Source organism: Procambarus clarkii, chromosome 22 (genome assembly GCF_040958095.1).
Source record: "Procambarus clarkii isolate CNS0578487 chromosome 22, FALCON_Pclarkii_2.0, whole genome shotgun sequence".
Lineage (NCBI taxonomy): Eukaryota > Metazoa > Arthropoda > Malacostraca > Decapoda > Cambaridae > Procambarus > Procambarus clarkii.
The window spans coordinates 44554927-44576660 of NC_091171.1; the positions used below are offsets into that span (position 1 = coordinate 44554927).

General features: G+C 39.7%; 1 protein-coding gene and 1 long non-coding RNA gene across 4 annotated transcripts in view; one reads left to right on the forward strand and one right to left on the reverse strand.

Annotated features, from left to right (window-relative positions):
* LOC123759664 (cyclin-dependent kinase 4) overlaps window positions 1-21734 on the forward strand; it is a 404090-nt gene that overhangs the window by 379036 nt on the left and 3320 nt on the right. For both annotated transcript variants that reach the window (XM_069328918.1, XM_045744872.2), the window contains exons 5-8: window positions 2130-2297; window positions 4410-4570; window positions 20364-20499; window positions 20986-21734. The exon at window positions 20986-21734 is cut by the window's right edge and continues 3320 nt beyond it. In XM_069328918.1, coding sequence (XP_069185019.1) covers window positions 2130-2297; window positions 4410-4570; window positions 20364-20499; window positions 20986-21471 — 951 coding nt within the window. In that variant the 3' untranslated portion in view covers window positions 21472-21734. The remainder of the gene's footprint in view (window positions 1-2129; window positions 2298-4409; window positions 4571-20363; window positions 20500-20985) is intronic.
* Window positions 14152-16100, reverse strand: LOC138367374 (uncharacterized). Of its 2 annotated transcripts, none has more exons than XR_011229345.1 (2): window positions 15707-16100; window positions 14152-14767 (listed from the first exon to the last, which is right to left on the reverse strand). It is a non-coding gene; the product is annotated as an uncharacterized lncRNA (long non-coding RNA). The 2 variants fall into 2 exon arrangements; XR_011229344.1 differs by lacking the exon at window positions 15707-16100 and adding an exon at window positions 15420-15700.

A 21734-nucleotide genomic window follows, 5' to 3' on the forward strand; every position in this document is an offset into this window, starting at 1 on the left:
TGGTCTGACACTGTCACATTTTTCATCACGTGTTAATTTTCGTGATTTACACACATATTATATATACTGTGTATAACCTCCCCGACTGGCATCCCAGACACTGCTTTAATCGACTGAGCTACGACAGAGTTAAAAGAGTTGAAACCAAAGTTCTACTGAACTTACTGGATCCTGTAGCCTCTTCGAGGCACAAACCAGGATTTTACACAACTCCCCCCCTGCACCCGAGCTATGTCAATAGGCCGTTCTCCCTATTCGCCCTTACATCATTACACACAGAGAGATCACACTAACGTGATGCATCAAATGAACAAATCCACAAGGGCCATGACGAGGATTCGAACCTGCGTCCGGGAGCATCCCAGACATTGCCTTAATCGACTGAACTACAACAGGGTGAAAAGAGTTGAAACCGAAGTTCTACTGAACTTACTTCATTTGATGCATCATGTTAGTGTGATCTCTGTGTGTAATGATGTAAGGGCGATGAGGAAGAACGGCCTACACAGTAAAATAACAACGTACTGGAGTGAACGATATGGAAGAAAATGCAGAATAAAACCAGTGAAGAGCAAAGGTGCCATAGGCACAATCAGAGAACACTGTATACACATCAGAGGTATGCTCTGACGTTGAACAACCCGCGGTTGTTCAATGTCCTACCAGCGGCTATCAGAAATACTACCGGAACAACCGTGGACATCTTCAAGAGAAAACTAGACTGTTTTCTAGAAATAGTGCCGGACCAACCGGGCTGTGGTGGGTATGTGGGCCTGCGGGCCGCTCCAAACAACAGCCTGGTGGACCAAACTCTCACAAGTCAAGCCTGGCCTCGGGCCGGACTTAGGGAATAGAAGAACTCCCAGAACTCCATCAAGCAGGTATCACATACACAACACAACAATTACAAGAAACATGAAACATACACAATGGGAAACATGAATAAATGTCATGGACAGATTCGAGCATTGTTGCAAGTCAAACACTTCTTCGAATTCCTCTGAAGTTGGACTCTTGCCCAAGATGCAACAGGCATTTCCCCTCTGAATGGCAGCACTGAAGCACTGGAACAAGAAGCTTTTCGCTTTCTGGTCTTTTGTGACACCGATCAATTTGTCGCCTAATTCCTTCAGGAATTTCATTGCACATTTTCCCCACTAACCGAGGGTCTCCGAACCAATCAGAACAAAACTGTAGCAGTGTGCTAGACCTGTGTATTTGGTGGCTTTCTGCATTTCCTTGAAAAAAGCAGTGCCACCCCCTTTGTGTGTGGTGTAGTGGAAGTGGGTACTGGCCAGTGTGGCAGCACACGTGTAGTCCCACACCACTTGTTTACCATCCTTCCAAGGCAGCAAGGTGACCCCGTCTGAGCACTTCAGAGGTTCATTGGGTCTGAATAAGTGTGGTTCTCTTTGTGCTAGGCAGCAGACTGTGGTGAGGTTCCTCTTGATGGTGTCGTTGACTTCTTCATGTCTTGCAATCTTACCCTGTGATTTACGATATACCAAACTATGACGACCATATTGGTCTGCCATCGCAATTCCGCAGATGCACCTATGTTCGGTGAGGATGGGGGTGACAAGGAGAAGGGCAATTCCAATGCGGAGCGCGTCATGATTGAAGCGAATTTCTAGGGCTGCATTAGCCACAGCAAATAAAAAATCCCCGGCATGGGATGCTGTTACCTCTAGAAGGCGGACTTTTTTTTCAGTGTCTGCGTTTTCAAGCATTGTTGTGGCAGTCTTTTTCATTATGGGACCCATTGGACCTGCTTGTGGTCTTTTGGGTCTTGTGGTCGGGGTAGAGGGTGTGCAATGGTTTTCCATTGACTGGCTGCTTCGATGAACTGTTGATCATGAGTTTCTCATATGCTCTGGTAGGATCTGCCCTACTAATTCGTTGACCGCTGTGCATGAAGATAAGAATGCTGGAAGTGCTCCCTCAACTGCCTTTCGTTAATATTTTAGTTTTGATATTTTGGTATTTAATTATTTTAATTAATATTAAAGTACACCTGGTGCTATAAAGTACTTCATACTAGGTTGTTAATAGTATTTAGTACAGTACTATATATTTGTTGTTATTTGGCAATTTTATCAACTTATTAACTATGGTAAATTCTTCCACAGAGCCTGATCCACCAGATCCTGTGTGGCGTCGACTTCCTCCACAGCAACCGCATTATTCACCGAGACCTGAAACCGCAAAATATTCTGGTTGATACAAATGGCCGCATTAAAATTGCAGACTTTGGCCTGGCGAGAATATATGATTTTAATATGAGGCTCACAGCAGTGGTAAGGAGGAATCACTTCAATCATAAATACCTGCACAAGATAATAATGATCTTAGTTACTTAATTGCAGTACAGTACTCTAATTATTAACAACTTTTAATTATATGTATTTAAGGGAGAATATGGTAAGGGTATCATGATATGAACCTTGCTTGGCCTGGATATTGAGTTTGAGCCCCATAGGTCGCAATCCTCAATGCCCCAATCCATTTGTGTTCAGCGTGGAGTTTTACAAACCCCTTTCAGCGAGTATTTATCCAGCAGTGACATGATGCATGCTTTCTAGTACTGTGCATGACAAATTTAAAAGTTACAAAAGATGAGATATCAATATCATAGAGAAGGGGTGAGCAGTGGGAATGCTTTCAAGGGAAATAGCAGTACTGTATTGTACTTGAAAACTTCAATAATCTTTTATTAAAAGATTTACAGTATTTAATTTTACTTTTATTTACTCATATTTGCTTTCAAGAAACGAATTCAACATGATCTACATGTTGGTTTGCTACAGAAAAAACTTATTTAAAACAAACAAAATATGTGCAACAATCTTAACTAACACATTTCAATTGACAACATTGTTGACCTAGTTATCCTCCTCCTGTGATAAGTGCAGATATAGTGTAAGATGTTGTCAAGAAAATTATACAAGTTTTTAACACAAGGGTAGGGAAAGCTATAATATTGAATATAATGAAATGCCAATTTCTGGGTGAGCCTCGGTGGCTCCCTGAAGCTATACACAAAGATGGTTCCCATCTACCAGGTTGCATTGGCCCACCGGATAATAGCGCCAGAACCTTCACAGAGGCGCAGAGAGCAGTGACACCTGGGCCTCCCCTCACAGAGGCGCAGGGAGCGGTGACACCTGGCCCCCCCCCCCCCCTCACAGAGGAGCAGGAGCGGTGACATCTGGCCTCCTCACAAAGGCGCAGGGAGTGCTGACACCTGGCCCCCCCCCTCACAGAGGAGCAGGAGTGGTGACACCTGGCCGCCTCACAAAGGCGCAGGGAGCGGTGACACCTGGGCCCCTCCTCACAGAGGAGCAGGAGCGGTGACACCTGGCCTCCTCACAAAGGCACAGGGAGCAGTGACACCTGGGTCCCCCCTCACAGAGGAGCAGGAGAGGTGACACCTAGCCCCCCCCCCTCACAGAGGAGCAGGAGCGGTGACACCTGGCCTCCTCACAAAGTCGCAGGGAGCGGTAACACCTGGTCCCCTCACAGAGGCACAGGGAGCGGTGACACCTGGCCCCCTCACAGAGGCGCAGGGAGCGGTGACACCTGGCCTCCTCACAGAAGCGCAGGGAGGGGTGACACCTGGCCCCCCCTCACAGAGGCGCAGGGAGGGGTGACATTTTGCCACTTCTCCAGGGAAGGCATGCAGAAAGTCAGTGAGTCAAAACAAACCACTGCTGGGTTCAGAAGTGACTGAAGCCTCGAAACCCACCTAATGAACTTAACCCAACTAGCATGAGCTTGTTTGCCCCACCATTCCCACTCATTTGGGAGGGGGGGGGGTGGAAGGGGCTCACCACATTCTGGGGTCTGAGCTGTCAGTTCTGGAGCAGATGCAGGAACAAAACCTACCTGACAAGCTGGGAGGGTTGGGGGACCAAGGAGCAACCAAGGATCACCCAGAAATTGGCATTTCATTACATTTAATGCTGGTTTTCTGGGTGGAGCCCTTTGTGGCTCCCTGAAGCTAACTATCTCCACGAAGAAGGAAAAATACATGGAAACTTACCAGGGAGGAGTCAGGACAAAGAAGGTACCCCTGGGTGAGAGACACAACCCTAGGCTACACAAGGGAACTGAGGTCCAGTAACAGTCACCAGATACCAGGCTGTCAGAACCTTGTTAAACCTCTAAAAACCCCCATGTCTGAATATCGTGACATATTAGCAAATACATCAGTGAGAGCAGCATTCTCCCGAAGTAAGAGAAGAGCCATCATTTATAAGCACAGAACCTTTAAACAACATACAGTACATAGTTAATTTTTTGTGTACATTTTTTTAGAATGACGAGAATGAATTACAGAAGTTTATTTGGATTACAGTAGTACTGTACTTACAAAATATGACGTAAAATTTACCTTTTTTTTTTTACAGGTTGTTACATTATGGTATCGAGCTCCAGAAATTTTACTCAGCAATAGCTATGCGACACCTGCTGATGTGTGGTCCTGCGGGTGTATATTTGCTGAGCTTTTCCGACGAAAACCTGTGTTTGAGGGTCATACGGAACCAGACCAACTCCAGAGGATATTTGAGTAAGAATATTTCTTCTTGTGAGACCCAACCTTAATTTGAGCATTTTGGTCTGGTTGTTTGAGTTAAGGTGTCATATTTTTCAGGCACACGTTCGTATCCCAAATTGGCTAAAAGAATAAAATGTTTTTACTGTATATACAATTTTATGAATCGCAAGCAGATCCAATCAATCACAGCTTTACTCATAAATGTTAGTTTTTTACATTAATAGTTGGGTTAATTTACATAAATTTATTGGAAGTTATTTAACTAAGAGAAAGTCATAATAATATCATAACATGAAACACAGTACAGTATCTGTACTCATCAACTGCACACTGTACTCTAGAATTAAATTTAGAAGCTGCATTTGTCAATGTTTTTAAATCATTTCAGTTGTCAAATTCAGAATAAAGAATACCACATAAAGAGCATTGTGCGAGGAGCCTATTCTACACTTTATAATTTCAGAATTGCTTATAAATACAGTACAAGGATGGTGAAATACTAAAGAAATTGTTCACAACTCTTTGTTACACCAAAGGTGGAATATGTAGCGGCTGTATGGTGCCCATATCTTAAGAAGCACATCAACAAACTGGAAAAGGTACAAAGACATACAACTAAATGGCTCCTGGAGTTGAAAAATAAGAGGTACGAGGTGAGGCAAGAGACGTTAAATATGCCAAAGCTTGAAGATTGAAAAAATTTAGGTGATATGATTACCACTTAAAAAATAATAATAAGAGGAATCTACCAAATTGACAAAGAAGAATTCCTGGAACCTCAAGAACAAGAGGTCATAAGTTTAAGATAACTAAACAAAGCTGCTGAAAGAACATTACAAAGTTCACCTTTGCCAACAGAGTCGTGGACAGGTGGAATAAGTTTAGTGAGACCAAAACTGTCAATAGTGCAAATAAGACTGTAGCTCTCATCCTGTAACTACACTTACGTAATTACACACACACACACACTTCTTGAGACCTGGAACTTCAAGACCAAGAGGCCATAGATAACTAAATAGCTAACTAAACATAGTTGGCAAGAAAATATTAGAAAATTCACTTTTGCAAACAGTGGTAGATGGTTGGTACAAGTTAAGTGAGAAGGTGGAGGAGACCAAAACTGTCAGTGGTTTCAAAGTGTTACATGACAAAAGCTAGGAAGCTAGCTTCCTACTGCAAGCACTGGTGTGTGTGTGTGTGTGTGTGTGTGTGTGTGTGTGTGTGTGTGTGTGTGTGTGTGTGTGTGTGTGTGTGTGTGTGTGTGTGTGTGTGTTTGCAATTTTTACCTAAGAGTAAAGCAATGGATAAATAATATACAGGATAAAAGCAATGCAGACGAGGAGTCACAATAACGTGGCTGAAATATGTTGACCAAACCTAACTAGGGGTGGTTCTAGATAGAAAACTATCACCTGAGGACCACATAAAGAATATTGTGCGAGGAGCCTATGCCACACTTTCTAACTTCAGAATTGCTGAATACATGGATGGCGATATACTAAAGAAATTGTTCACGACTTTTGTTAGGCCAAAGCAGCAGTTGTGTGGTGCCCATATCTTAAGAAGCACATCAACAAACTGGAAAAGGTGCAAAGACATGCTACTAAGTGGCTCCCAGAACTGAAGGGCAAGAGCTACAAAGAGAGGTTAGAGGCACTCCTCTATATGCCAAAACTAGAAGACAGAAGAAAAAGAGGTGATATGATCACTACATACAAAATAGTAACAGGAATTGATAAAATCGATAGGGAAGATTTCCTGAGACCTGGAACTTTAAGAACAAGAGGTCATAGATATAAACTAGCTAAACACAGATGCCGAAGAAATATAAGAAAATTCACATGCAGGCGATGAGTCACAATAACGTGGCTGAAGTATGTTGACCAGACCACACATTGGAAGTTGAAGGGACGACGACGTCAAGAAAATTCACTTTCGCAAACAGAGTGGTAGACGGTTAGAACAAGTTAGGGGAGAAGGTGGTGGAGGCCAAGACTGTCAGTAGTTTCAAAGCGTTATATGACAAAGAGTGCTGGGAAGACGGGACACCACGAGCGTAGCTCTCATCCTGTAACTACACTTAGGTAATTACACACACACACACACACACACACACACACACACACACACACACACACACACACACACACACACATATTTCGACAGAGTTCCACATAAGAGGCGGTCCATAGAATTACCCCAATCACCCAAATCAGGCCAAAACTACCCAAAACGTATTAGCATTACGTAAGTAATGAAGAAATATGGTATATTTACTTACTATAATGTTGGTGCTACACGTAGAACATGATCAAATCTATTTTTTCTCTGAAATAATCTAATTTCATAACGAAATGAGACGTAAATATGTGAGAGGTGACGCCATAGGAAGTCGACGGTCCAAGCGACAATTGTGTGGAGCGACTTATCCAAGAAATATGGTCGCCAGGAGAGTGTTTGCTGCCATATCAGCCTCCTGTACACAGTGATCCAGTCCTTTTCGTTCATTGAACACCGAACCCTACACGCCCTCTGATATATTGCTTAATTAACAAATATTCACAAATAAAGATTATATTTGTATATGTTATCAGAAAGGCAGATATAAAATAGTTTTTGTGAATCCATCACAGAGATTATACCTTATTAGAGAGGAAAAATATTCATACTTTAAACAAGGCTTCATGGCCGACGCTCTCCTTACCGATATGGGAACTATGACCTTCCGAAGATCAATGTTAATTTAATCTAGATATTGTAATAAACGAAGTTTTCTATGTCATCATAAAGACATAAATATAAGCTGCATGTTAATACTTTGGCATAAATATAACTGAATTGAAAGTCCGGACACATGAATAGTCGCATTAGGTGAAAGGAAATGTACCCAACCATTTCCATTTACCCAACCAGTTTGTGCACCCTATACTCATCCTCTGTGCGTTAATTTATTGTGCATCCCATACTCATCTTGTTACCAGTAGTTTGTGCAACCCATACTCATCCTGTGACCCGTAATTTATTGTGCATCCCATACTCATCCTGTTACCGGTAGTTTGTGCAGCCCATACCCATCCTGTGACCTGTAATTTATTGTGCAACCCATACTTATCCTGTGACCTGTAGTTTATTGTGCAGCTAATACTCATTCTGTGAGTCATAGGACATTGCGCAACCCTTTCTCATCGTGTGAATCTTTGTTTACTTTGCTCTCCATATTCATCCTCTGCGCGATAGTTTCTTGTGCAACCCATACCCATGATGTGAGTGGTAGTTTATTGTGTACCCTATATTCATCCTGTGAGTATAGGGTTCACAATTCTTGTTTGGATTCTTGTAATGTTATTTGTCTATTTGTAGTCACAGTATTTGTGCGCCCCTTGAGGGACTTGAATTAGAGGGGGGTTGAAATAGCCTAAGCTACTCTATCCCTTTGAGATTTATTTATTGCTTATCTCAATAAACATACTTGAACTTGAACTTGGGTACACAATGAGTTCATTTGTACTCCATACTCATCATCAAGAAGTGTATTTTACCAGCATTGTAATATAAATTAAGAATAAAAGCTTAACTGGATTACAGACCCATAATCAAAATAAGAGTCATCACTAATTATCATGACAAATTCTCTAGGCTACACTTCCGCCTTCGACAAGCTGCCGCCGGATGTGGGTATAGTTTATTGTACACCCCCGCACCCCCAGTCCTGGAAGGGCGGGCATTGGGATGTGGACATGTGTACCATTATTCCCCCCCCCCCCCCCACACACACACTCGATCCTCTCCTGTTAATAATAATACTAATAATAATAAAAATTAAAAATAATAACGTTAATAAATATTATAATTAAAACACTTACTGTAATACCCTAGTGCTTGAATGAAGGTGAAGGAAAGACCCAATAAATGTGTAAGTGTATTAAAAACCAAATTTTCGTTGGGTGAGCTGGCAGGTGAGCACCACTTGCCAGCTCACCCAGTAATGAACATCACCTGCACACTGCACCGAACCACTTGCCAGCAGGTGCAGAAGTACGATGGAGAGAGCAAAGTATACCATATTTCAAGTATAATATTAAAGATATATTTAGGATTTAATGTTTTCGTATAAAGTTTCAATAATACCTTTATTTGATTTTTTTGTATTATTTTCTACCACAGACGTGGCCACACATTAACAATGCTAACCATCATATATACATTTTCTTCAGTCCGCCATGGACTCTAACCCTTTCCACTACCGCCCACAAGATGGGTATATGGTGCATAATATAAGAACTAAACTAACTCCATTGATAGGGTTAGAGATTTGTTAAACATATAGTTCAGGGATTTATTGAACAATCAACCACATAAGGTGATTGTAGTGTTTTTAAAATGCTAGGCTAAGCTACATACGTAAATACATAAATACACAGATTTACGTATGCCCTACATAAAGTGTTCGATGTGTCTTTTACATAGTGTCATTAACGTGCATTTACAAAGGTGAAATTGAATTCTGAACACATACATACACATATATTTGTCTCTTTTACTCTGACAAGGTGAGATAACTGATAGAGAAACTAGTGTGCAATTAAGCACTTAATCACTGAAGGTGATTAAGGTGCTTTCACAAGCTCAGGTTATAGAGTTACATCACATACATTCATTGTATAATTGATACGTTACATCGTCAATCTAGGGTACAAGTTCAATATATCATCAAGTGTTCCAGTACTCAAATAGTAATTACACAGTTTAGCATAGCGCTTCATTCATGTATGTAAGAGAGAAGATTGTTCAAATATATTACATGCACATCCGGTACATCGTCCACCTTCTTCTACAGAACCGTCGGTATAGCACTGATACACATCGTTACCCATACTCTGAGTACTTTCAGTGATGCTTCACAGTGTTAACTGTTTTAATAATGTAGAGTGTACATTATCTTTCTTGGGTGCATTTACAAAATCAACTGCTAGATCCAAGTTATCCCATGGAGTAATTGGTTGATTAATCGTTAATTGAGTTGGGTACATATTTAATATTTTGATGGAGTTGGCTACCTTGTAGAACCAAAATGCATTCACGCCGAAAACTGTGCTAATAGGCAAAATTATGGTAGAGATATGGGTCTATAATTATCTGAGTGTGCTTTGGGGATGGGAACAATGACACTGTCCAATCATCAGGTAATACTCCTTCACTTAAACTCATTCTGTACAACACTAAAAGTGGATTACCTGGTACTTGTGAGACTAATCTCAGTAAACTGTAAGTAATACCGTCCTCTTCAGGAGCAGTTGACTTATTTGATTGTGCTACACAGCCTTCCCGGCTTGGTGCCTTCTTTGGTAATTACTTATCAAAGGCAGCTCCATACGAGGAGCTGTCTCGTATGGGCCAATAAGTCTTTTGCAGTTACCTTCATTCTTATGTTCTTACTTACATTTACTGATCTTTATCATCATCATCATCATTTACAGAAAGAAATTAACATAAAAAGTAGTCATTTTAATACACAAAACAGAAGTAGATATTATGTAAATTATGATGCAGGATAGGATCACTATTAAGAACTTAATTATAAACCACAATATGTTTTATATCGTCAGAAATTCTGATACATACCATATATTTTCAAATATTTACAATTAAAGTATTTATTTAGGAAATAAGTATTTTAGTTACCCTAGTTAGCTCTGAGAACACACATTGTTGCAGCAAGAATTTATTCCCACTAATCTGAGCGATGCTAATGACCCATTGGACTTGTCATGAACAACAATCAACTACAGCACCATCTATATCAGAAGATATTCAAAATATTCTTGATGTCATTCAAATTGTCAATACGAGAACAGAATACATAAGAGTTAGTTTAGTGATGTCAAAGGAATCATATTGACTGACCGAGCCCCATTGTAAATATCCGTGGCTTCCTGACCATAAAGGTACCGCCGCGGATAAGGGTAAGGAGGGTACCGTCGAGGGTAAGACACCGGATGTACCCCATATACAAGCCACACTAGCTATTAGTTCATATAAGCTGACAACTTACCCAAATAAACATTACTTCCTAATTATATATATATACATATATATATATATATATATATATATATATATATATATATATATATATATATATATATATATATATATATATTATGTAAATTATGATGCAGGATAGGATCACTATTAAGAACTTAATTATAAACCACAATATGTTTATATATATATCCTACTCACACTCATCCTAGCACAGTAATTTATTGTGCAACCCATACCCATCCTGTTACCAATAGTTTGTGCAACCCATGCTCATCCTGTTACCTTTAGTTTATTGTGAAACCCATACTCATCCTATGAATGGTAATTTATTATGCACCTCATACTCATCCTGTGAGTCATAGGACATTGTGGAACCCTTTCTCATCGTGTGAATCTTTGTTTACTTTGCTTTCCATACTCTGCTCTCCGATAGTTTCTTGTGCAACCCATACCCATGATGTGAGTGGTAGTTTATTGTGTACCCTATACTCATCCTGTGAGTATAGGGTACACAATGAGTTCATTTGTACTCCATACTCATCAAGAAGTGTATTTTACCAGCATTGTAATATAAATTAAGAATAAAGGCATAATCTTATTATGTACCCATAATAAAAATAAGAGCCATCACACTATAATTTTCATGACAAACGGCCTAGACTCCACTTCCGCCTTCGACAAGCTGCTGCCGGAGGTGGGTATAGTTTATTGTACACTCCCGCACCCCCAGTCCTGGGAAGAGGGGCATTCGAATGTGGACATATGAACCATTACCCCCAACCCTTCCCTCTTAATAATAATTGAAACACTACACTACACACTATATGTTCATTTAATATTTCAAGTATAAGACTCAAGATATATTTAGGATTTAACGATTTAACATTGTCTCAATCATACCTTTATTGCACTTTATCATCATTATTTACAGAAAGAAATTAACATAAAAATGTAGTTAATTTTAACATACAAAACCGAATTTGAACATTGTTAATTTTGATGCAGGATCACTATTAATAAGAACTTAATTATAAACCACAATATGTTGTATATCATCAGAAATTTGGAAACATAATATATATATATATATATATATATATATATATATATATATATATATATATATATATATATATATATATATATAAATGGAAATTTAGCACATTTAAATAATGTTATTAAGCTTAAGAATAAATTACATAAAATTAACATAGTAAAATGACTGGGATACAGATGGATCAGTAATCACATTACAAGTCCAATTATTTCCTAACTGAAGTCTGTAACGCACTATCATGTCATATTTCATAATACAAATTAGGTAAGAGATATGCAATATCAACACAAAATCGTCAGCTACTATTTCCAAAACACATTTATTATATAGCATTAAACTGCTCTTTCACTTCGGGGGCGCTTACGCTGATATGGTTTTTTATCCAATTTATCCAATTCCAATTTATCTTAAGTTCCGACTCAGCGACGAGCCATGAACAACAAGAGCCTTTGACCCAGTTTCCGCCAAGGTTATAAATTAACGGTCGTAATGTAAACCGAAAATATAAATGATACATACATTGATTTCAGTACTGTAATATACCAGTTATTGGAGAGTTGAGAAGCGGGACCAAGAAATGCAGAATCTCAATAACCGAAAGAACAATTAGGTTGTACTGAAATTAACGTGGTGATTTATATAGTCTGTAAACAAGTACTATATCTATAAAATATAAAACTTATTTTAATTATCCTGCACTTCAAGAGACCACAAGCATTCTTACTCTCATTTATTTTTGTAGCAGAAATGTTTTGTCTATATTTATTTTATGGAAATTAGTGGTGTTTGAGCAAGCTAATCAACGTCAAAAATGTTTACGTTGTTGTTCTTCATCTGTAGTACTGAGCTCTACACATATGGGTAGCTTTGCCGCAGGCTGTTTACTGCTCTGAGAAATAAACATAAATCATCATGCCTGGAGCCCGCGGTGCCCGGCGCCTTGCTGTGGGAAGTCAGAGATGTTTATGATTCTGGTCTAGGAATACCGTGGGATTTCACCAAAATGTGTTGTATACAATGAAATGATTATACATTGCTATGTTGTGAACATTGTATACAGTACCTCAAGATATAAATCCCAAACCACTTAACTAGCTACCAGATACCTAATTAATTCCCTACTCTCTGTAAATGTCTTCCTGGTGTGTGTGTGTGTGTGTGTGTGTGTGTGTGTGTGTGTGTGTGTGTGTGTGTGTGTGTGTGCGTGCGTGTGTGTGTGTGTGTGTGTGTGCGTGTGTGTGTCTGCGTGTGTGCGTGTGTGTGTGTGCGCGTGTGTGTGTGTGTGTGTGTGTGTGTGTGTGTGTGTGTGTGTGTGTGTGTGTGTATACACCCACATATGTGTTGTATGTGGATGCTGAAGTTCAGTCTCTTGTCTATGTATAGGTCAAGGAACTTTCCATAATCATTATTGCTAATGTTAACATTGTGTATCTGAAGTTGAATTTGGTTTCAGGATTTACTTTCGAACAAAAATAGTAGTTGGTCTTTTTTATGTTTGATGTGAGTTTGTTAGTTTACATCCATGAGTGGACTTTTTAAATCTATTATTTTCATTATTATATAGTGCGTTTGGGTTGGGGTCTGAATAGAGGAAGGTAGCATCGTCAGCACTTATGTTTACACTTATTGGAAGTATCTAAGTATCAACTAAAGTATCTTCACACTTGACTTAAACTTTAGTAGCTATTTTCTGGACCATTCCTCAAGTTTCGGAGGTCAACGAAGATGGAATTCACATGAAATGGCTTATGTTACCATCACTAATAATGTTGTGTTTTCTGTCTAGCTTCAGACACGGTTATGTTACAATTGTGTCTTAAAGAGTTGCGCGCAATTAAGCATGATAGAAATCACTTACAATTAATGCAGGATGGTAGAAAATCACTTACAATTAATGCATCAAGTTTGGAGACTTGAATTGAAATTGAAATTGAAATAAGTTTATTGAGGTAAAATACACACAAATGGATGAGGTAGCTCAAGCTATTCTCACCCCGTTCAGTATATCGTGTTAATACATACATAGACACACACACTTGTACACATTTTAGTGTAACAAGCAAGGCAAATAGTTCTGTCTGATGGGTAGAGGCAACTGCACTTGCAGCTGCACCCGTGTGGCGGTGTAGGAAACCATCAATGTATATGATTTGAAAGAGAGAGAGAGAGAGAATGATCTGTGGACAGAGCATCAATATGGCGTAAGGTATTGGGCTTTGCCTCAAGATGAAGCATAATAAAGAACCCGAATATCAGGAGAAAAAATTACATTAAAAACTGTCCACATGATACATATATATAATCATGTTTTAAACATTTTAATTGTATTATTTGCATATATATATATATAATTAGGAAGTAATGTTTATCTGGGTAAGTTGTCAGCTTTTATGAACTAATAGCTAGTGCGGCTTGTATATGGGGTACATCCGGTCTCTTACCCTCGACTGCGGCGGTAACTTTATGGTCAGGAAGCCAAAAATATTTATAGTTCAAGTTCAAGTATGTTTATTGAGACAAGAAAAAAATACATCTCAAAGGGATAGAGTAACTTAGGCTATTTCTACCCCCTCTACTTCAAGTCCCTCAAGGGGCGCACAAATTCAGTAAGTACAAATAGACAATTAACATTACAAGAATCCCATTTAACATTGCAGGTTAATATAGTAAGTACAGCATACAATTGTTACACTCTTGGGGCAAAATTTTTGTAGCTCCTAAGTATACTGTCTATCATACCATTATCACACATACAAACAATTTGATGTGGTACATTACTTATTTCCTTATTTCTATAGTTATCAATAAGTTGACACTATAATACATAATGTTCTAAGGTGTGGGCGTGCGGCATACTACATAATTTACACTCCTTATCTTTTTCACTGACATCAACTCCGTATTGCCAGATATATTTGTATCCTAATCTTAATCTCATGTAAATTGAATCCTTCCAAGTTGACTTTCCTTTATCATAGGTGAAGGACGAGTTTGTATTTATTACTGAATAATTCTTAAGTGTGTTACTACTATCCACTATTGCCATTCTTTTTATCATTTCTTCATCTTCATTTCCTCTTATTATTCCTCTTACATCTGTCTTCATTCTGAAATAAAAACCTTTGACGTTACTTTGCATATATGTACATTAATTATATAATTGATTGGCTTGTGTGCAGGCCTTCACACTCCCTGAGCGAGCCATCAAGTAACTATAAAAAGGCATATATCTTCACTTTCACTTCAGTTATATTTATACCAAAGTATTAACATGCAGCTTATATGTCTTTCTGATGACATAAAAAGCTTCGTTTTTTATAATATATAGATTCAATTAACATTGATTTTCAAAAGGTCATAGTTCCCATCGAAAGGGAGAGCGTCGGCCAAGAAGCCTTGTTTAAAATATGAATATTTTTCCTCTCTAATAAGGTATAATCTCTGTGATGCATTAACACAAACTATTTTATATCTGCCTTTCTGATAACATATATAAATATAATCTTTATTTGTGAATATTTGTTAATTAAGCAATATATCAGAGAGCGTGTAGGGTTCGGTGTTCTATGAACGAAAAGGACTGGAGTAGTTTAAATAGCGAACGCATACCAACGAATAACGCTAGTATCTATATAACAAATTTATTGTCATGTGGAATTGATTTAACTTCCAGACACTTTTTTTTAATAAATATTAAATATTTTGTGGCTGTTTATGAAAAATATTATTATAAATACACATTCTACTTGTTAATATTACCAATTAAATTTGCGACAATTTGAGCCATGAAATACGACGACTGGATCACTGTGTACAGGAGGCTGTTATGGCAGCAAACACTCTCCAGGCGACCATATATCTTGGATAAGTCGCTCCACACAATTGTCGCTTGGACCGTCGACTTCCTATGGCGTCACCTCTCACATATTTACGTCTCATTTCGTTATGAAATTAGATTATTTCAGAGAAAAAATAGGTTTGATCATGTTCTACGTGTAGCACCAACATTATAGTAAGTAAATATACCATATTTCTTCATTACTTACGTAATGCTAATACGTTTTGGGTAGTTTTGGCCTGATTTGGGATGATTGGGGTAATTCTATGGACCCCATAAGAGGTTGTTCTGGAAACTGGAAAATATTGGAGGGGTGACAGGTAAGCTTCTATCATGGATGAAAAATTTTCTGACTGATAGAAAAATGAGGGCAGTAATCAGAGGCAATGTATCGGAATGGAGAAATGTCACAAGTGGAGTACCACAGGGTTCAGTTCTTGCACCAGTGATGTTTATTGTGTACATAAATGATCTACCAGTTGGTATACAGAATTATATGAACATGTTTGCTGATGATGCTAAGATAATAGGAAGGATAAGAAATTTAGATGATTGTCATGCCCTTCAAGAAGACCTGGACAAAATAAGTATATGGAGCACCACCTGGCAAATGGAATTTAATGTTAATAAATGTCATGTTATGGAATGTGGAATAGGAGAACATAGACCCCATACAACCTATATATTATGTGAGAAATCTTTAAAGAATTCTGATAAAGAAAGAGATCTAGGAGTGGTTCTAGATAGAAAACTATCACCTGAGGACCACATAAAGAATATTGTGCAAGGAGCCTATGCGATGCTTTCTAACTTCAGAATTGCATTTAAATACATGGATGGCGATATACTAAAGAAATTGTTCATGACTTTTGTTAGGCCAAAGCTAGAATATGCAGTTGTTGTGTGGTGCCCATATCTTAAGAAGCACATCAACAAACTGGAAAAGGTGCAAAGACATGCTACGAAGTGGCTCCCAGAACTGAAGGGCAAGAGCTACGAGGAGAGGTTGGAAGCATTAAACATGCCAAAACTAGAAGACAGAAGAAAAAGAGGTGATATGATCACTACGTACAAAATAGTAACAGGAATTGATAAAATCGACAGGGAAGGATTCCTGAGACCTGGCACTTCAAGAACAAGAGGTCATAGATTTAAACTAGCTAAACACAGATGCCGAAGAAATATAAGAAAATTCACCTTCGCAAATAGAGTGGTAGACGGTTGGAACAAGTTAAGTGAGAAGGTGGTGGAGGCCAAGACCGTCAGTAGTTTCAAAGCGTTATATGACAAAGAGTGCTGGGAAGACGGGACACCACGAGCGTAGCTCTCATCCTGTAACTACACTTAGGTAATTACACTTAGGTAATCACACACACACACACACACACACACACACACACACACACACACACACACACACACACACACACACACACACACACACACACACACACACACACACACACACACACACACACACACACACACACACACACACACACACACACACACACACACACACACACACACACACACACACACACACACACACACACACACACACACACACACACACACACACACACACACACACACACACACACACACACACACACACACACACACACACACACACACACACACACACACACACACACACACACACACACACACACACACACACACACACACACACACACACACACACACACACACACACACACACACACACACACACACACACACACACACACACACACACACACACACACACACACACACACACACACACACACACACACACACACACACACACACACACACACACACACACACACACACACACACACACACACACACACACACACACACACTTACTTTAGGCCTTACTGCCTACGTAAGGCCAGTCTTAGAGTATGCCGCCTCATCATGGAGTCCCCATCTGAAGAAGCATATAATGAAACTGGAAAAGGTTCAGAGGTTTGCAACGAGACTCGTCCCAGAGCTACGAGGGATGGGGTATGAAGAGCGCCTGAGGGAACTGTGCCTTACGACACTAGAAAGAAGAAGGGAGAGGGGGGACATGATAGGAACGTATAAGATACTCAGAGGAATTGACAGAGTGGACATAGACGAAATGTTCACACGGAATAGTAACAGAACGAGAGGACATGGATGGAAGCTTGAAACTCAGATGAGTCACAGAGATGTAAGGAAGTTTTCTTTTAGCGTGAGAGTAGTGGGGAAATGGAATGCACTTCAGGAACAGGTTGTGGAAGCAAATACTATTCATAATTTTAAAACCAGGTATGATAGGGAAATGGGACAGGAGTCATTGCTGTAAACAACCGATGCTCGAAAGGCGGGATCCAAGAGTCAATGCTCGATCCTGCAAGCACATATAGGTGAGTACATATAGGTGAGTACACACACACCCCCCCCCCCCCCCCCCCTCCCTCCTCCCGGAGGGTATAGATTCATTTCTCTCAATGTTTGCGGACGATGCCAAAATTATGAGAAGGATTAAGACAGAAGAGGACTGTTTGAGGCTTCAAGAAGACCTAGACAAACTGCAGGAATGGTCAAACAAGTGGTTGTTAGAGTTTAACCCAACCAAATGTAATATAATGAAGATAGGTGCAGGGAGCAGGAGGCCAAATACAAGGTATTATCTGGGAGAGGAAATTCTTCAGGAGTCAGAGAAAGAAAAAGACTTGGGAGTTGATATCACGCCAGACCTGTCTCCTGCAGCACATATCAAGAGGATAACATCAGCGGCATATGCCAGGCTGGCCAACATACGAATGGCATTCAGAAATTTGTGTAAAGAATCATTCAGAACTTTGTATACCACATATGTCAGGCCAATCCTGGAGTATGCAGCCCCAGCATGGAGTCCATATCTAGTCAAGGATAAGACTAAACTGGAAAAGGTTCAAAGATTTGCCACCAGACTAGTACCTGAGCTGAGAGGTATGAGCTACGAGGAGAGACTACGGGAATTAAACCTCACTTCGCTGGAAGACAGAAGAGTTAGGGGGGACATGATCACCACATTCAAGATTCTGAAGGGAATTGATAGGGTAGATAAAGACAGGCTATTTAACACAAGGGGCACACGCACAAGGGGACACAGGTGGAAACTGAGCGCCCAAATGAGCCACAGAGATATTAGAAAGAACTTTTTTAGTGTCAGAGTGGTTGACAAATGGAATGCATTAGGAAGTGATGTGGTGGAGGCTGATTCCATACACAGTTTCAAGTGTAGATATGATAGAGCCCAATAGGCTCAGGAATCTGTACACCTGTTGATTGACGGTTGAGAGGCGGGACCAAAGAGCCAGAGCTCAACCCCCGCAAGCACAATTAGGTGAGTACAATTAGGTGAGTACACACCACACACACACACACACACCATACACACACACCATACACACACACCATACACACACACCATACACACACACACACACCACACACACACACACACCACACACATTATTCCAAACTACTTTGGCTAGACGGTAGAGCAACGGTCTCGCTTTATGCATGTAGGCATTCAGTCCCCAACCTTCCAAGTGGTTGGAAGACAATGGATTATGAAAGTTGGAAGTAATAGAAGTTAATTTATACAGCATCTATGCATGACAATCTGAGTGATATCTAGAACTTTTTTACAGACACGCATCCATAGACACAAACTGTGATAAGGGAAACCATCTGAGGGGACACAGATGGCCTTGTGGACCCACAAGTATAAACTGACACACACACTCACCCGAACACTCACAGGGACACACTCACTGTTATTATATGAGTTCAAAGGGTTAGCCACATCTAGAATGGTCTCGCTGTTTGGAATGGGTTCAACAGGCCTCTAATGGCCTACTGGGGCCATAACAATCTCGCCGGGGCTGTAATGGCCTGCCTGAGGCCATAATGGCTTTGTAATAACTGGAATGTAATAGTTAGATTTGAAATATCACCTTTGTGATATCAGCCTGTCATACATATAACCAATCCATTAATTCAAAATAAATAGCTGAGTAGATAGAGCTTCGGCCTCACACAGATGGGGTCAAGTGGTTCGAGTCTTCTAGAGCTCAGGTGAATGAAATATCTTTTAAGAGTGCTGGTAATGTTATTTGTTTGATTGATCTAATGTTACACGACAGAGTGCTGGGAAGACGGGACACTACAAGCGTAGCTCTCATCCTGTAACTACACTTAGGTTTATTGTTTATTGCTTTTTTGTAATTTTTCTCTGATTGGTTTTGGTTCATGTTGATGTGAAGCTTAAAATGGTTAAGTTTGACAAATATACATAACTGTTATTGAAATTTCATAATTTAAATCCATAATGATTTTTTTTCTGTGCAATATCTTAAGAAAATCATTGTATTGATTTAAAATCCATAACACTGATAAATGGTCATAAACAAAATGTATCCCTCAGTATTTGTCAGTGTCCTTACCTGTTGAAGATTCTGGGGGTTAATGTCCCCGCAGCCCAGTGTCTGTCCAGGCCTCCTAGTTGCTGGTCTGATTCAGCAGACTGTTTGATGTGGCTGCTCACATCCTGATATGAGTCACAGCCTGGTTGATCAGGTATCTTTTGAAGGGGCTTGTCGAGTTCTCTTTTTAACACTGCAAGAGGTCGCTCAGTTATGTCCTATATGTGTGGGGTAAGAGTGTTTAAAAGTTTTGGGCCTTTTCTGTTGATCGAGTTCTCTTTCAGCGTGCCTATTGCACCCTCTCTCTTGCAACTTTTTTGTAATACCCAGGTGTTTTGTGTTTATTTGGAGTATGTGAAGTATGGCTAACACTATTAACTTCATATATTGACAATGTACTTTATATTTCAGTGTGATTGGGACTCCACATGAGAGTGAGTGGCCACGAGATGTATCACTGTCCCGCAGTAACTTCCGTCACCATCAGGGTAGACATATCAAAGACGTTGTTCCAGAAATCACAGATGATGCGGCAGACCTCCTTCAGGTACTGAATATGTTGTCTCAATATTAATCCTTTTTTTTTTTTTTAATTTTGTTCTACACTCACATAAGTTTACCCCCTAAGGTAAGATTTTTGGTATCATTAGACTAGAATTATGAACAGTTAGGCAGGACTTAATTTATAAGTACAGTACTTAATTTCTCCCTGTGTCCCCTTGTTCGTGTTCCACTCATGGCAAATACAAGTAGTTTATTTTTGTCCAACCTATTAGTTCCTCTGAGAATTTTGTAGGTAGTGATCATGTCTCTTCTAACTCTTCTGCCTTCTGTTGTTTTCTGTGTCTTCATCCTGTTCTTAGGATGAAGATGCAAGGGGTGTAACATCTACATCCCTGGTAAATGTTACAAGCTCATTTACCCACCTTTTCACTTTGTGCATAACTATCCCATGAACATACCGATACATGGAATAGCCCCATTATAATTTAATCATATGTAGTTATTACTTGCAAAATTATTTCCTTTCCAGAAAATGCTGAAATTTTTGCCAAGTGTTCGTATCTCTGCCATAGAAGCTCTCAAACACCCGTACTTCCGTGGGTTGAACACACCACGAGTTATGGCCACAAGCAATAGGTCAACACCAACTCAACAAGTTTTAAGCCCAGCCCCCCTTGCTACAAGTAGCCCTGCCAATGTGCACCACCACCACCACCACCAACGTCACGCAGCTGCTAGTGCTTCCAATACGGCCAGTAGTATGGTCGACAATCCCTCGAGGCAAGCTGCATTACCCTCTCAGGTAACTGCCAATGATGAAAATAACCCGAATGCAGGTAACAGTGCCAATACAAACTCAACAATATTAATAATGCCAGAACCTAAAATTACCGAACGTGCCATCACCACTGCCAACACATCTACTAACACAGAACCCCCTGCCACAGTCACTACCACAACTCCTGCAGGTGCTGGTGTTGGCTCTTCCCCTGAAAATAGCTCAAGCACTGTGTAATTTATTTTAGAATTCTAATTACTAGACAAAATTAATCAGAACGGGACCCTTGGTGGTGATTTAATAAAGGGCGAGGTTTGAATGTCTTTATTTGACGCTGAAAACGGTCATTGACTAAGTTATGTTGTGAAAGAGTGACTATAGAACAAATGAAAGTTTATTGTGTTTGCTGAAAATCATAATTTAAATGGACAGATCATTCTTGTACCCCAAGATGTCTGCATTAATTATTGAAATCTCAATATGTGCAGCAGCTAAGCTTC